Consider the following 17,868-nt stretch of genomic DNA (forward strand, 5'->3'; position numbering starts at 1 on the left):
TGTTGCATGGACAACACAAGGTTTACATGGATGGAATTTGATTAAAAGTGTAAGACAGGCGATCTCAAAGGATGTCTACATGCGAGGGTGGGAGAGGGGTGTGAAATAGGGGATTCAAGTAGCATTTTGTGGTCATTGCCATATGTATGGCAAGACATGATTGTACAGCGGTCTATAATTATGACTTAGCAACGCCCGGAGTTCCCATTGCGAATTAACAGATATAGAACCTTGGGGTCCTTCACGCCAGCCCAAAGGCAGTGTAAATTTAGGATGGGAATAAACACAGCGTTTTGGCGGGAACGTACATGAGAGGATTATGGATGAGCGATCGGATGAATTGAAAGTACATGCAATCTAATAATCTTTAATGAGGAAGTTCCAAAGTTATCAAAAATTGGAAAACAAGTTGTGTCATCTTGATTGACTTTAAATAAAACTATTGAAATTCACTGTTTTTCACAAAAATCATAATCATAAAAAACAGCATACAAGCCATTGCAAGTAGTTCAGTGAATGAAAATGTCACATTCTCATCGTGCATATACAAAGAAACCTCACAAAGTAAGGATTTTAAATTTAAAAGAAAAATGAGTGAACGAATTGAATAATTTATTTTTTACTGAATTTGCTAAAATTACAAGAAAAAATATGGGTTTAGCGTTTCATTTGATTGATGTGACAACCTTTTAGTAGTGTACACTTTGTCAAATTTTCAGAACAGTTTACTATAAGCAGTTGTCTTACAATTTTTATAAACACGGTATTTTGGGTAGGTCCCCGTGCTCATATTTCTCTATTTTGGCAAAATGTAGCCAGGAATTCATACTCTGTAAGATCGCCTTTCTGGCAACTCTTCAAATGGTTGAAACTGACCTCATTGACCCAGCTGAATTTATTTTTAGACCTTAACTAAGGATTTTACGGCTCTACAAACTGCAGACGACATCGTATGCGGAGGAAGTGTGCCACCGCAGTTTACGACGCGCGTCGTAAAAATATGTGGCGTCGAACACATGCGTGCAGTTCTGCGCAATATATTTTTTATTTTTCAGTGGGTTCATCCTTTACTGTATCGTGATTAAAAAAAGTTGGGCATGAAAATCACTTTTTAAATGAGATTTGTTGGTTCTGAAAGAGAAGGCAAAATAGTAAATCCACACGATGTTTAAAGGTAGATTGCGCCTAAGGGACAGTTTTGGGGTCAATCCATATTTTAAGACGCTCTTGTGTGGTCTATTAAAGCCTAAGTAGTAACCAAAGTTATTTCCAGAGCATAGCAGCTATACTGAATTACAAATATAAGTAGAGTGTTGGTCATTCCTTCCCCAATGCTTGATATTTATTCTCGATTTTGAAAGAAAATCGCTGAATTTTCCATCAGGAGAGTTTGAGCAAAACGTTTACGACTGTTGAGCCGTAAAATGTAAAAATTGCCTGATCGGGAATACAATGTAGAATAGGTATGTAGTTCACCTGACTTATATTTTGTGATCCACTGTGCCGGTGGCTAGCGACGTTCCTATAACAGAGAGCACGGTACCAGAAATGTACAATTCAAAATCTAATAAATCATGGTAATTGCATTTCTATATTTTACACATACCATTAAAACATTGCGTTTATAATGTAACGCTTTCAATTCAGCACTGTTGCTGGTAGTTCGCCTGTCTCCAAAATTTCATCATAATCAATAGCAATTTGCATCTCATTTCTATCATGGCAAGGCAACAAAAGGTCACTGCACATAATTTTGTCACTCACATTTTAAATATACAGCGGTCTACTATACGATTATTCAGCCGTTCAGTCATTTTTATAACATTATAACTTCATTAGACATTCGGCGTCAAATTAATGCAAATTGTCTTCAATGAATGAGCATTTAGTTTATTTCAGGCGTATATATAGTTCCATACCATTTAAAAAGTATCACAAATATTTGTTGTCATGTCACATTCCAGGATTTTATGTAACATTCTAGGCATGCTGTAGCCTTCTGTCTATGGTCAAACGCCTTTGTTTTGATCTGATGGTATTTGAGGCAATTTAATCATAGAACAATCATAGTCTACGTTTAGGCAGGTGTCTTTGTAGATCTGGCATTGCAGACAATCGCTAATATGTCATTTTACGTATAGTATTCTAGCCTGTGGCTCGCGTATGTGAACTGGCGTCTCCCTTCAGCTCTAACTGCGCAACGCCCTGTCGACTGCGCAACTGACGGTCGAGCCAAGTTTGAGGAGGTGGGGGTGGGGTGCAGCTTTTTTCTCAACGGAATTATCGGCAGTCAAAGTCATGGCAAAACGACTTTCCAAAAAGTTCACTTCGAGTAAGAGTTATGACGAAATTTCTTTTCCTACATAAATCTAGTTTTCTGAGGCCTGCGTTGCACGAGACAGATCGTATGTGAAACCATTGGAGAAATATTTGAGACAAATGTGCCATTAGGGAGGAAATACTTCGAACGACTCTCACCGAGGAAACTCAAAAGTTGTTGTCTCGCCGTAACAATACTGCACTGTTAGCTCACATATGTATAATATGCGTATATGCCAAAGAGAACTTATATGATGTCGACAGCCTCTGTCGTCTGTCTGTCTGTCTGTCTGTCTGTCTGTCTGTCTGTATGTATGTATGTATGTATGTATGTATGTATGTATGTATGTATGTATGTATGTATGTATGTATGTATGTATGTATGTATGTATGTATGTATGGTGTGTGTGTATGTATGTATGTATGTATGTATGTATGTATGTATGTATGTATGTATGTATGTATGTATGTTCGTCCACATCAAACACTCCAAAACCGCAGCATCTACCGTCTCAGTATTTGGTGTACAGGTGTACTTTCGGGGTGATGTGAATTTGTTAAAATGAACATGTCAGTGCCAAAAATATGCCAATGAGGTAAAACAGGGGAAATCCAGCAAATTGCTTAAACTCTGTAACCAAAGGTCAGATTTGGTTGAAACTTGGCATGCAGCTTCTTTATAGTCACTTTGGTTGGATTTGTTCAAACTGTGGTGAATTAAATTTTGAAAGTTGAATTTTGGGGCATTTTTCCAATTTTTGGTCAAAAAACCTTCTCCAAAAGCAGTTGTTCCATTGCCTTGAAACTTGGTATGCATGATCCTAGGGTAGACCTCTGTCAGATTTGTTCGAATTGTGGTGAAAATTTCATATTTGTACTTTGGGGGCAATTTTCCCACTTTTGGTCAAAATCTTCTCCCTCAGGTCTCGTTTGATTGCTTTGGAACTTGATACTCTTGATCCAAGGGTTGTTTTCTGTCGGATTTGCTTAAATTGTGATGAAATTTTCATATTGGGCCAATTTTTCTCATTTTTGGTCAAAAAAATCATTTTCTCTGAATTAACTATTCTGATTGCTTTGAAACTTAGTACGCATGTGCCTAGAGGCAACCTTAGTTGAGTGTCTTTAAATGGTGGTGAAATTTTCGCATTTGTAGTTTTGGGGACAATTTTCCCCATTTTTGGTCAAAAAATCATTTTTTTCTGAAATCGCTCGTCCGATTTCTTTGAAACTTGTTATTCATGTTCCCAGGGGTAAACTTAGTTAAGTGTACTCACTCTGGCCTGCCACATTGAACCAAATGTGAGCCAAGTGTCACTGACGGTATAGTTTTGACTCTTCCCATGCAAGAACTACGTAAACCCTTAAACCACCACATCCTGTTTCTCGTGCAATACATTTATTCCACTATAATGTGACGTGACAAAGTTGATCAACAACAACATAGAAAAAATGCTATCGTTATACGGTAACATTACTTGAAAAGTCAAAGTTACTGTGTGCATTGACATTAAATTGGTGCAATCGCGTGTTTTGTTTTTCGTAAATACAGCAAAGTTGTCGTGGAATAACCCTAGATAAATTCATGTTTTAGAGACTGACTGTGCCTGATAATTTTGAACCAACACACTTTAATACAGGCGCGTTGTGCAACCAGCACGGCCTATAGCATACTCGCAGTGTGTGGTTACTGTTAGGTCGGAATTGTTTTTAAGGCGCCCCTTCGCTGCAAACATCTTCTTCGTCTTCAATTCGTACATTTTGCAGGTTCGTCTCTTCACCAAAGAACGCCGACCACTTAACGAGGTTACCTTCGTTTCTTCCGCACCTCAGGTTATTTATATCCCCACTGCTCATTGCTGTGTCCCACAAGTTCAGTCTGGTTATCGCCCCGTCATACTGTAAAATCGACCCGGTGGAGAAAAGCACGTCACCGGGTACGTAGCCCAGGTAGACGTCGCCGCCAAGGATAACATGTTTGTTGCTGTCGCCGACAAACTGTTCATTGCCGTCGACGTAAATCCAGATGGCACCGTTTTGTGACGGGTTCCACGACAAGCAGACGTGATGCCAGTCTCCGTTTCTGGGAAGGTATCCGTAAGTATGTAGGGAATACTGGGAAGTGAAGCCGTGGGTTTTGATGTAATAGACGGACTGGGCGTTTAGAAAGAATCCAGCCGCCTCCTCCCCTGACGCGGATGGTACGCTATCTGCACCGCTGTAGCTGAACAGAACCTCAGCTAAATAAAACGGACTGTCGCTCGAACTGGCCATCCACAAACACAGGGTAAAGCCACTGTCGAGAGTTGGTAATCGTGCTGGATATTTTACCTTGTTCGTTCCGTTGAATACCATCTTCAATGCGAAAGTATCTAAAGGACGCGACAGGGAAATAAAGATCAGAGACTGTGTAGAGACAGCCAACAATATATGTTTGCGTATACAAGCTGTCTACATACATACATACATACATACATACATACATACATACATACATACATACATACATACATACATACAGACAGACAGACAGACAGACAGACAGACAGACAGACAGACAGACATATACAACTGCAGAATATCGTTTACTTATTCCTGTCTCAAAGGTGCGAGACTCGTTGAATAGCTCATATAATGATAAAACGTGCCTATCTCACAGTTTTGACCAGAAAATCCCGCAGAACATATGCACTCGTAGTTATTGTCGTCGCCGTCGATGCATTCAGCGTCATTGCTGCACGGATCGGAGCTGCAAGGTAGGGGCACGGACATAATCTCTGGAGAGAGAGAGAGAGAGAGAGAGAGAGAGAGAGAGAGAGAGAGAGAGAGAGAGAGAGAGAGAGAGAGAGATGATAACGGGAATGTGGTTTGGTCTATCGGTCTATCGAATGTGACTGAGAAATACTGAATTAAATCATTTCTGTCTCGAGTATAGGTGCACTCTAGAAGCAGAATATACATAATGGCATATGTTAAGGATGGCCAGAAGACACAGTAGTGACCGACCCTATACATGCTGTCAATTTTGAAATGACCCAGCGTCGGACTAACTGTGCCGCAATGAGAAGTATCAATTTTTCGATTCACTCTCATAATTTGACCACCTGTCGTTGCCATGAATCACTTACTACAAAACACACCCTCTCGTCCAGTATAGGTTTCACTCACTTAATTTGTACCGAGTCACTCCCAGTAAAAGTTAGTTAAGCTCTAAAAGGGGAAGCTTATTAAATGTAAAATTAGTTTTACAGGTATATAGGTGTGTGTACTTTGCGGTATATGTACCGATATATTATCATTCATATTTAAATTTGATTTAGTCATACAGTAACGCTGATGTCACAGCAAAAACTAAATGAAGGAACAAAAGACAAACGGGCGTTGAAAAAGCTGCATGTACGTGACGGCGTGTCAAATAGTGAAAAAAAAATCCAATTCACGTTTTATTCCGAAGGAATTCACATCTCAACGATGAAAGACTTCCGGATCAAACTTTGAGTTAAAAATAATATACTGGGTGCAGCGGCCCCTACATTGCCGCGTATCACCACTTCATATGTTCACGGATGATAAGAATTGCCTTAAGAATTAGCTGTTGCTGCTATTTAAAACAGCTGTTTCCAAGCCTACCGACATAAATCGTGTCGGCCAGATCTTCCAACAAATCCAGAAGATCGGCGTAGAATGGTTTCTTTGGAACTGCCTACGCGACGCATGTTTTCTCGTATTCTACCTTAATGGGTTCTGTCGCCTACAAGTAGACTGTTGGATTTGCCTCCTTTTGTAGGCCATTTCTGATTGCAGCCGGCTGACACAGCGGCTCACACTTGACATCAAAAAATCTGTACCTGGCGGAAACTCAAAGATTATCATTTGCACTCGATGTCGCCAAGCAATCTCTTTCTGTCTTTACTATTTGGTGGAGAGCTATCTATGTTCTAGACACCACATCATTCTGTTTGCATTCTTGAGTCGATTTGATGACGACGATATGATCACCACAGCTCACTTTAATATTCCTGATATCGCAAGTACTAGTCATCTGAGTTCAATGAAGACTGTTTAGCTGCCGCCAGAAATAACTACGGCGGGAAATATTGAAAATTATATTATACCAGTATAGTGATGGTGCAAATACAGCTATCTGATTGGTCGAGACGTTACAATAAATAACCTTGCTATATTCGCGATATAGCACTGCTGGCACACTCGCGAGCTCTCGGCAAGAGCAAAAATCCTTTTTTGACGTTCCAAGCCAGACTTTCAATATGCAGTTATGATATAATAGCATAAATCATACCCAGCGACGGTATACTAATCGTTCATATATGTCGTGAACTGGTCAAACTCTCAGGGTATAAGGTCTCTAGGTGTGATTTATTGCTCGAATAGCATTCTGTGTTGTCTTTTATGGCTCACTCGTACAAATATGATTCTTGACTTCTGACTTCTGCTTTAGTTAATTGTAGACATTAAGCGGTATCTGCTTCGGCTCTCTCTCTCTCTCTCTCTCTCTCTCTCTCTCTCTCTCTCTCTCTGTCTCTCTGTCTCTCTCTCTCTCTCTCTCTCTCTCTCTCTCTCTCCTCTCTCTCTCTCTCTCCTCCTCTCTCTCTCTCTCTCTCTCTCTCATGCATTCATTAAACCTTGCTGATGAGTGAAGCAATTGCCTTTGCTTCAGTGACAAACAGTGTATGGAAATATTCGAAATAACGTTGGTGGAAAAGGCAATTTTGGTACCGATTCTACAGATTGTAAACACTGCACACTTGATGCTCGAATCAAGATGGTTGATCAAAAGTGTTTTGATCGATCTGTATGAATCATAGAGAGCACACTGTTTACTAACTAAACAGTTTATATACGGTCGTAGACGAGCTCCCAAACTTGTCAATCGATAATTCATTAAGTTAGCTGAAAAAGGCTGGGGCAACAAATAAAATTTAACTCCAATACAAAACATTTACTTTCTCTGAGATTTAATAATAGCATGTACAATTCACAGAAAGTGAACAAACAGTCGAAAATTATACATGTAAAATGATTCTGAATTTTTTCCCCGGCCATATATTTAATAGTGGTAGATAATATGGTTAGGACAACAAGAGGAACTTTCTTTGAAGCTGACAATAGTTACATATATAATGTTACGTCGAAATTCTGGTATATTGTTTCATGTGACTAGAACGCGCCTCGGGAACAGATATTTGGACTCTCAAAATTTTACAATTCTTTTCTGATATACCACTTGTGGGGGTTCATTTTAAAGCTCTTGGAGTAAGAAAACTTATCCCTGGCTTAGTTTTTCGATAATCGAATATTTATTTTTTTTCTCCATAGAGTTAACACAAGGATGGCGGCCATTTTGAATTTTAAATATTGGTAAATCTTGAGTTATTTGTTTCTCTAATAACAACATTTGCATGGTGACCCCCGACTTTTATTCTTGATTTGGTAAGAGAGCGGCTGAAAGTTTCATTAAGGATTCGATAGTTTGAGCAAAAGTTTAAGTCTTTCATTTTCGAGGTGCATACTACCTTAACTGTAAGTCTAGTCTGTAACAGTGTGTGTACATGTTCAGTAAAATGCGCGTGAGTTTGAACTCACTGAGCCTTCACAGGTACGTGAACGAATGAAGCACAAATTTCAATCTGGCGCTCTTTCAACAAAATAGGAAATGTAGAATGTGATAATGCCTGCAAAATATTATAATGTAAAAAGCAAAGATTGCAAGGATTATTTCTTATGCAACGGTGTTCTTACCTGACTCGCATTGAAGTCCAGTAAATCCTTCCAAGCATGCGCATTGGGGTATGTTCGCGTCGAGGACGCAGACTCCACCGTTTTCGCACGGAGGGGTACACACCACTGTATCAGATTCAACAAGAAATTTAGATTTGCAGATAAAAGCTTGGCTTACCTTCTTGATATTACCGTACAATGGCCTGGATCGAGTTAAATTGTGAAAACGTTCGACATAAATTTTTCGATCATTGATGGCCGTAGAATTTTTTTTTCAAAGATTAAAAGTATTAGAAAACAGAGACAAGACTTCATATCAAAGTGTGAGAAGACGGAGAAGAAAAAATGATATGAAGAAACTCGCAAAATCACTGTACATAGTATTGTTTGAAGACCATGTCGTTGTTTTATGGTACTTTTGTATTAGTAAACAGTGATGACCATAAATTACATACATAATATTATGACAACGTTTTCAACTACTCACCTGGATCGCAGTCATCCATGTTGTTCTTGTTTGGAGAGAGAGAGAGAGAGAGAGAGAGAGAGAGAGAGAGAGAGAGAGAGAGAGAGAGAGAGAGATAACAGTGAGATGAACACTATTTTGATAATGTCGACATTTTAATGTCTCATCATTTATAAATAGTGACAATGCATTGATATTTCTTCACTCAACGAAATCACATATTTTCATCTCGTCGCTATATTCATGACCCTTGGTACGATGAAACGAGCATCTTATTAGAGATTTAAATCAGACGATACATTTATACAATGAAACGAGTCACTTTGACCGTTCCAAATCAGCTCTTTACTTCTTTTGCATTCTCCCCGATGGACAAGAAGATCAAAATGTATACAAATAGGTGGACAATATGAGAGTAGGGGCCCTGGATGAACCTAAACAAGGAGGTGAGCCGTAAACGAAAATAAACATGCACTTTATAAATAAATCCATAATGAGAAATCAGTGAAGGTAACAATTTGGGCGGGAGCAAACGTTACCTCAATGGATAAATACTTTTAAAATACTCACGATGATTGCGTCACAGTTGGCTGAGATGCACACCACATACAGTGCCAAAACTAGAAAGTGTCCATGAGACATGATGACATGTGGAAACTCTGCCTGACAGAAATCGAACGAAAATACCTCTTAAAAGGAGGGGGTCGTCGGAACTATTGTCAAAGGTCATATGGGACCCATACCACTAAAGTAAATACTATAGGCAGGGTGCGCCGGTGATTGACGAAAGTTTAAACACGTTTGTCATAATATACATCCTAAAATTTGATGTTGCTGCTATGTCGACGTGATGCGTCTAGATCTCGTGCTATACATTTTTTGTAAACAAGAAAGTCGCCGAGGCGCAGTTCTGACGACACGTCCCTTTAATTATTTGCTGACTACAAACAATTGATATTATCTTCAAATATTTTCTGAATAAATTCAGCAAAAAATTGTCCTCTGAGAGATATTTCCCGCGTCATTTACACTGATTTTTATCGTCTTCATGTTTTATAAAAGATCATTTGAAATAACTCTGCCTCACGGCTTATTCTTCCGGCGGATTACCGACCGTGTTATCAATTGTCTAAATACACATAAAGAGAAATTAAGTTCTACTCTTGCATGTTAAAGAATCGTACCACATGCAAATTAGATACGGAATCTAGTCAATAGTTGCTCATTGCCTGTACATTGAACTTTTTAAAACGAAACCTTATATCTTTTTGCATTGTACATCCGTGGAAGTACAGAAATCTAAGGTGTGGCGAGAGTAAAACCACCATTTGTCGATACTCAGAGGTTAGCGGTGAAAATCGAGAGCTTCAAATGGCAGGACCTGGATCTACTTTTACAATAATGCGGCGTCAACTCACCTTTTTAGCAGTAGCAACTTTCTTCCCATCAAACGGTGCTCAGGAAAACCCCGATGATGAAGTAATGAGCGTGCGCCGTTGGGTCATGTGTTTAAATCGAAAACATGGCAATTCGGATCCATCTATTTATCAGTTCCCAACAGACGTGTTACTAAAGGTATACAGTCACTTGTAATCTAAATATGCCCATATATGGTCAAAGGGGTGTTCCTTGCCATTCAAAATGCCTGTGTGAGGGCGCTGTTTTTAAAAAGTGGCCACCCGCTTAAAATCTGTGATTGGTTAGATTTTCTCTTGCCATGGTAACTGTGGCAAAATTGGAACAGGTGACAGTATACCTTTAAATATTCACTTTTGTCGCTCTCATCAAAAAAGATTTACTATTTAAAAGTTGTATGACTAACCATATGCTGCAGATCAATAATATCGGCTAACACGGTTAGCGCTCAGTCTTTTTGTGTTTCCTCACTCAATGCCCTAATAGGAAATTACTAGCCATTACTGAGTATTTCAGTTCTAAATACGTCGAAACTTTGATCTTCAATCTGTTGGTTTTTGGTCGTCTGCTAAATCCAATCCGATGCCGCACAGTCCTTTGAAGTTATTCTGACTATCTAACTGACTACGACAGGATGGTTGAACCTTATTGTCACCTCTAAACGACGCCAACTGGCATGCTCATTAAATCGACGATATCCGGAGATTAAACGTACACACTATCCATGATTGCCTCGGTTCTGTTTACAGAAATACCGATCTGTGATTGATCCTGAAAAGATGCATTAGTTGTCTAATTATGGCGACTTTTGTGCTTCGGAAGTCTGGTAGCTATCCAAAACAAGCCTATTTATAGTGACTCCATCTATCAATCTATATGGGTAAAAAGAGCTTCGTTTCCATATTCTGTAGAAGGCGCGGAGACGGATTCGTAACTGCTATTGTGACCGCGGTCTCATCAAACAGCGAATAAGGTGCCAATCCTTCCCTCCCGTCTCTCTCTCTCTCTCTCTCTCTCTCTCTCTCTCTCTCTCTCTCTCTCTCTCTCTCTCTCTCTCTCGATGTTGAGTACAAACCAGGAGAGTCTATCGTTCCGACATTGAAGTTTACGATTCCACCAAAGCCTATACAGGATAAAAACAAATGGTAAAAATAGATATAAATGAATATTTGTGCTGTCCTCTGACGTAAAAGACGTCATGAGCAGAACCTAAACTGCTTTGTTTTTTCTTACTGTTATAATCTGTAGGATAAATGTATGTAAGGATTTTTAATGTAAAATTAGTGTTAATCAGCGTTTTTTGTGGAACAAAATTATAATATCTGCATCTCCTGTACGTCTATGTGCATAGTACCGAAAAGGGAACATTCTCAGATAGAATATAATATTTTCCTTACTTTAAAGAGGCACTCCCGCTTGGTAACATTTTTAAAACACATTTTTCAATGCCAACGGTCGATATTTGACGTGGCGACTGCGCGTGGATCGCGAGATATCGATAAAAACATGTCATTTCCCGATTTATTTTTCACATCCCGAAGTTTTACGATCGTTTCTGATTATGACCCGATTCCCGAAATCCCCCGACGGTGTGTTGTTGTGCTGATTGACGATATTCTAGGGAGTCCTTAATAAGTTCGAACGACGCAATTTTACCTCCCTCTGCGAAGACTTTACATACAGCATCATGCCTTCACTTTAGGTAAGTTTTTTTAAAAATTCTCCTTAGTTTTTGTCGGTTTCATTATTCTCAGTCAGTTCTATTATATTTTTAACCAATACCACATAGATGTCAGTTTTTGCGTGTAAAATATTAGCCGCCTCTGATGACTACATTTTGTCGTCTGCCACACGGTTACGCGTGGTTCGATACATAGCGGCCGCCGCGTGGTATTGTAACGCCCTCCCTGTAGAGATTTTATCTCGAAGCGTCCCTCACGTGGCCAAGGCGTGTGAAGGTCATTGACTCAGATCGTACGAGAAGCAGATAAGAGATAGTGTGATAGTTTAATTAATTATTGGTTAAGATTTCATTGAGAACAATCGAGAACGGGATATTCCATGGTGTGATCTTATTTAATCTTAAGAAACAATCAAAGACTAGCGGGAAAATTACCACGTGATAACTTTTGTAATTATGTAAGTTTGAAGATGTATTTAACTTTGTAGAGAGCTTAGACTAGGGAGAGACTGAGACTTGAGATCAGACCGTTGACAGTGAACGACACGGTCGCCATCTTGCAATAAAGTACAAGGTTGTGTTACAATCTACATCTTGGTGTGTCAGCTTCAGTTACTGAAAGCATTACGATCCAGACTGGTACCTCTCAACTCGTAATTCCCCTAACTACGAGCGCAACAGTATGAGTGCATACCACGAGGCGGCCGCTATGTATCAACCGCACGTATCTGTGCTAGTCACCTATGCGAATTCTGGTGGAATCAGCAGACTTTGTTTTCCGTTTTTCTCCGAGTCAGTAAGACTTGGCTTTCCCCCACAGGGCATGACCGGTCACCGACGCGAGTGGTACTGTGGCACAGCAGCGTTAGCGTAGACTCGTACTCCATAGCTTAGTTGACAATGGCCCCAGTGCCGAACGTTCGATGTTCGGAAGCTGAAGTTAGGTGGGCCACCGGAATTCAAAATTTACTTTTTTGAGGACATGTTTTTATCGATATCTCGCGATCCGCGCGCAGTCGCCACGTCAAATATCGACCGTTGACATTAAAAAAAATGTGTTTTAAAAATGTTACCAAGTGGGAGTGCCTCTTTAATACTGTTAGGTTATGTTTAGTTTCTATCGACACGCTTTAGAGAGGTCGATAAATGTATCCTCAGTCGGTTCCACACACCTAGACAGTGTGGATAAGGTAAAAATCAACACAGTTTTTGCCATCCACTGACAGTAATTCCAACGTTTGAGTGTACATACAGTATATACTTGACAAATCGCACCACACATCGGGAATTTATTTGAGTTCGAGGTTTGTTTCCTTGAGATACATATTTGTAAATTCTTGTCTAACAGATAAATTCAACACCCAATTTATCCCTCGGCGGCTTTGCTAGTAATTATTAATTGTTTTTACCGGAGTTAAATGTACAGTGACCTATGCGCAAAGTGTTCAGTAACTTTGTGAAACATTTCATGTTTTACGAGAAAACCCGCTGTATGCAAACACCACCCAACAGCCGTCATAAAATACACCATACAAGATTATGCAAATCTGCTAGTTTTTTCGTGCTCAGTAACTACTGTTGACTACTGATATTTAGAGAATGAGCGTTCTTCTTATTTATCTTACGGAGAGCTGGTCTCCTCAAAGACTAATCAGAAACCAACGCGTCATCGCTGTCAGAACACAGCTGAGATCTACACTTGGCATTTATACGATCTCTACGCAGCGCCTAGCAGCACACTTGCGTGCTGTAAAGTGAAATTGATTTCCGACTGGAGAAAGAGCCTGTTTTAATTTCGTAAGATCGAACTTTATCCCTGGATAATACTTCACAAATAAAAGAGTGACAGGAACAAATTGAAGCAATTAAAGTGTGCTATGAACGGCCGCCATTAGGCCGTATTTTGCTTATCATTAAACAAAATAGCCACTTCGGAGCAATGCCGGACATACACATAATCATATACGGACGTACACGTGGGATTGTTTGAAGGGATGCTGTCTTGGAATAGGTTACAGCAAAACACTCCAGAAACTTAACTTTCCTCGCAAATTTAAGGCAGATTTCATCAGGGAAAATGGAAGTAATTGAAATCATAATTTGCTTTGGGAAATGAAGGGATATGTGACTGTGTGGGCAACTTCTGACTTCAATTAATGGGGGTCAATAAAGGTTACAATGACTGCAATATATTCTTCCCATCAGTGTTAACTTAATGTTAGTCATTTAGTGTCGAACGACCGAAAGGAATTCGAGGGGATCTATCATGGGTAGCGTAAAGAGCATCTTCTTTCAAATATCGTAGAGTACGCGTAAGAGAAAAGAGACAGTTCTTTCGTTTTTCGGAAACAAAAATGGTCGATCCTAATCCTAAATTTATGTAAACTATGTGATGTAATAACTGGAAAGGAGCTTTCGAATCGTTTACAAACAAGAGTTTCGAAATGTAACATATGCATTGCTTACAGGCTTTAATAACCACCACGACGAATTTGGACGCGCACACGCTTTAGAACGTTTCTGCGCAGATTTAGCTCCAGCCTGTCGCAAATGGGTTACTTTGTGGCGCATGTATTTCACATCACCTGTCATTGTTGAAATTGCGCTTTTACCTAATTTTTGACCCAGTCTCTTAGAAATACATGTGACCTATAACCTTGTCATATTTTGACCCCTAGGAAGCTGGTTTTTATTCAATATGAGCGACAAAATTAACATTTCTCTCCCATTTACATGGCGCATATTACCCATTCACCTGGAGATATTGTAAAAAGTAGCGTGGTGACACCCTTTTATTAAAGTGTAACTAAATGGTATTATGTCAGGATTTTATTCGCCAAGTTTGGTCAAAATGACACCATTCAAAGCGACAGGAAGAAAGTTCAAAAATTATGTAGTGATATAATTTCGATATCGTCATTTTGTAATCGATATTTATGTAAAAATCTCTTTACAAACATCATGAAAACTATACATTCGATAGATATGGATCTTAAATCTTGGTATTTATTAAAATTAATTCATTTTCTAAGCTTTTTATAATTGCTTTCTTTAGTTTAAGTGAATTATATCATTTTTATTTATTTCTAACGACGCCATTTTAACGTCCGTTTCCATGGAAACGAGCGTGGTGACCCCCATTTTTTATTTTATTTTTGCACTTGCACAACTTCCAAGAATATTTGTGCAAAGTTTCAAGAAAATGACACCACAACTTAATTTTGACGTAATTCGTAGTACTTCACCTTAATAACCACCACCACCGAATTCGAAATCCCCATCGCCCCGAACTCCACTCGAACAAATATCGTAACAGTTACAAGTATTAACGGGTTGGAGTACAAAGCCCGACCCGGACTAAGATAGCATTTCATATTGTGAGAAAGTTCACCTGCAAACGAGCGATATCTATAGAATGTCGTGTTCGTTAAATTAAAGTTAAAACTCATTTATTCGATGAATCATCATTATATAATGTCTTTATGCAATGATAAGTTTACTCAAAGAATTTTTTATTATTTTCTGTGTACTTTTTTGTAGCTTCGTTGACTTTCAGAAGAAATTAATATTTTCATGATCAATGCTTACCTTCAGCGATTAAAAGGTCACAGTAATTCATGCTATTTACTAAGATAGCATTTGAGGTCGGGAATAGGCACACTTCCTCCGGTGACAATTCTCCCCTCTATATTGTTCAGTGTTTATCCTTTCTCTATATTTTTAGATGTTTTCATGCTCTTGCCGATGTTCATCTCCAACTTTTCTAAAAACACGGACAAGAAAACGTATTAACTCTACGTTATTTTCGATAAGTAACATTGTATATTCGCAGTCGTTCAAAGGCATATGTTGTATTTTATCCCGGTAAATAGCTAAAAGCCCGCAATCCGTGCAGTATACGAGATGAAACGCAACTCTGTCGAGCCGCCGAAGCAAATCACGCGTATGTATCGATAAATTATTAGTAAACGTTGTAAATAGCATGAATTACTGTGACCTTTTAATCGCTGATTACATCGCCACTGAATAGATATCTAAAAATGATTTATGTTCTCCAATACCGTACGTTACATTGAGTTATTTGAATTCGGTCCCAAATGATGTTTATTACCAGACGCGGGTTTTCCCATCAAATGAAGCATAAGGTAATGCATACAGAATGGCACGGATGTATTTTAGAACGGCTGAAGTGAAGAACCTGATTAGAAGCAATTTTTATTTAATCACCCGAAAGTCCCTTTAAGAAAGAACGCACCTCGGAGACACAAATTTGGACTCTCAAACGTTTTCAAATATCTTCTGATCTGCCACTTGTGGGGCTTCATTTTAAAGCTCTTGGTGTAAGAAAACTTTTCACCGGCTTAATTTTTCGAAATTCGAAAATTTTATTTTTCTCCATAGAATTTACGCAGGGATGGCGGCCATTTTGAATTTTAAATGTCGGTAAATCTTGAGTTATTTGTTTCTCTAGTACTAAAATTTTCACAGTGACCCCTCCATTTTTATTCTTGATTTTGAAAAAGAATAGTCGAAAGATTCATCAAGGAAAATTTGAGCAAAAGTTTAAGTCTTTCACTTTCAAGGCGCGAACTACCTTAAGGCACTATGCGCCTCGAAAGTGAAAGACTTAAACTTTTGCTCAAACTTTGGGCAGCGAAACTTTAGACCATTCTCTTACCAATTTATAAAAGCAAGAATAAAAATCATGGATCACCTTGCAAAATTTTGAACTAGAGAAACAAATTACCTAAGCTTTCCCGATATTTGAAATTCAAAAAAAGGCCGCCATTACTGTATTAACTCTATGGGGAAAATACAATTTTCGAAAAAGTGAGACGGTGAAAACTTTTCTTTTAAAAATAACTTTAAAATGAGCGCCCACAAGTGGTAGATCAGAAGAGAATTGCTAAAAATTTGAAAGCGTTCTACCTTAAGTAACAACCTCCATAACATTTTACACCATTACCGTATGGCAGAATGTTTCTCAGGAATATATTATATGTACAACTCTGTGTATCGTATAATATGTTGCTTATCTAAGGTTAACGTATGCTCATTACGACACCTTTAGTATTAATTATTCACATAGTTATTCATACAAAATTACCGATGGCGCCGAAGCACGTAATTGAGCTTCAGGTGAGCTGTGGTTTCTTCTTTGCATATAGTCTTTTGCAGATATTCAGAATTCGTATAGTCAGAGTGGATTCCCGCCGATGGTTTGGACAGCTAGCTTACGTCAACGCCTGTGACGTGATAGTAGTTTTTCACCTTGATTTCTGTCCTCTTCAAAGGAAAGCTTTCATACGTTGCAAAGCGTCGATGCGTATTATAACAATCCGAGTCCCCGTATGCAAAGAGCTATCCAGGCGGCAAAAGCGGTACACTTGGTTGATGTAGGCGCAAGGTCGACAGTCTGCTGTGCCTTGGATCATTGATGGCTTGTGCTGGCCTAACTATACATCAGGAATGTGTTTCAAATAAGATAACTGACTGTGTTAGCATCAAATCGGTTTTGTAGCTTGTATCAGTTGAGTAAATATCTCATCGGATATTCTAGATTTATTCTACATTGACGCGATTGACTTGGCAATTAATATCAAATATTTCGTCCCTCTTATCCAACTGACTTTCTCCATCTGAACAAAATGCTAGCCAGGGTTAGGACCCACTTGTTTAGTGATGTTCGGTAGCACTCACCAGTCATTCTGCGACCCCTAAATCCATATACCTAGGCATACATTTCAAATGTTCCCTACATGCCTTTTTATTACCTCTACAGACAGATTTTACCGGCCAAGTCGGTCGCTTAATGTTAACCAGTTGCAAAGCAAAATATTTAGCGCCGATTTTTTGATAACTGTGTCCTTGAAGGGTTAACGCAGCCAGAAAAACTTGCACTTTTATGTAATCGGTGGCTTCCCTGATCAGTGTAGAAAATATAATGACTGATATATAATTTCAGTCAAGGCGCCCGTAGTGCTTTATGTCGTGACAGGAAGATCAGTTGACCCTATGACCTCGTAGAAACCACCCCTGCGAAAGTGGCGGGCCAGTTATCTAAGTTACTCAACATGAAATAGCTGAATACGATTTTGCAGGGGTTTTCAGACACCCTCTTAGATGTGAATGGTCACTGAAAGTTACTTTCACGGCTGACTGAACCTTAGAAAGAATCACCCTGATGATGAGATACTCAATTTTTTTCACTTAACACTCACTAAGTCACCTTATCTATTAGACGTGT

General features: G+C 39.0%; 1 protein-coding gene across 3 annotated transcripts; it reads right to left on the reverse strand.

Annotated features, from left to right (window-relative positions):
- Positions 1–352: 352 nt before the first annotated feature.
- On the reverse strand, positions 353–15,376 carry LOC139131250 (sushi, von Willebrand factor type A, EGF and pentraxin domain-containing protein 1-like). 3 transcript variants are annotated; one of them, XM_070697237.1, is made up of 7 exons: positions 15,210–15,372; positions 9,943–11,063; positions 9,095–9,187; positions 8,546–8,570; positions 8,080–8,184; positions 4,968–5,096; positions 353–4,691 (listed from the first exon to the last, which is right to left on the reverse strand). In XM_070697237.1, the coding sequence occupies exons 3-7, from the start codon at positions 9,164–9,166 to the stop codon at positions 4,030–4,032; spliced, it is 993 nt and encodes a 330-aa protein (XP_070553338.1). In that variant the 5' UTR covers positions 9,167–9,187; positions 9,943–11,063; positions 15,210–15,372; the 3' UTR covers positions 353–4,029. The 3 variants fall into 3 exon arrangements, with proteins under 3 accessions (XP_070553338.1, XP_070553339.1, XP_070553340.1); XM_070697238.1 differs by having other exon boundaries at positions 3,704–4,691; positions 9,095–9,183; XM_070697239.1 differs by lacking the exon at positions 4,968–5,096 and having other exon boundaries at positions 3,704–4,691; positions 15,210–15,376.
- Between the last annotated feature and the right edge of the window lie 2,492 nt (positions 15,377–17,868).

This window comes from Ptychodera flava, chromosome 4 (assembly GCF_041260155.1).
Source record: "Ptychodera flava strain L36383 chromosome 4, AS_Pfla_20210202, whole genome shotgun sequence".
NCBI lineage: Eukaryota > Metazoa > Hemichordata > Enteropneusta > Ptychoderidae > Ptychodera > Ptychodera flava.

Excerpts from the sequence above, each read along its gene's own strand:
- LOC139131250 (XM_070697237.1), bottom strand. The coding sequence starts at position 9,166 with ATGTCTCATGGACACTTTCTAGTTTTGGCACTGTATGTGGTGTGCATC. Across the intron at positions 8,571-9,094 it reads CCAACTGTGACGCAATCATC|AACAACATGGATGACTGCGA; the intron begins GTGAGTATTTTA and ends TCTCCAAACAAG. Across the intron at positions 8,185-8,545 it reads CATGGATGACTGCGATCCAG|TGGTGTGTACCCCTCCGTGC; the intron begins GTGAGTAGTTGA and ends AATCTGATACAG.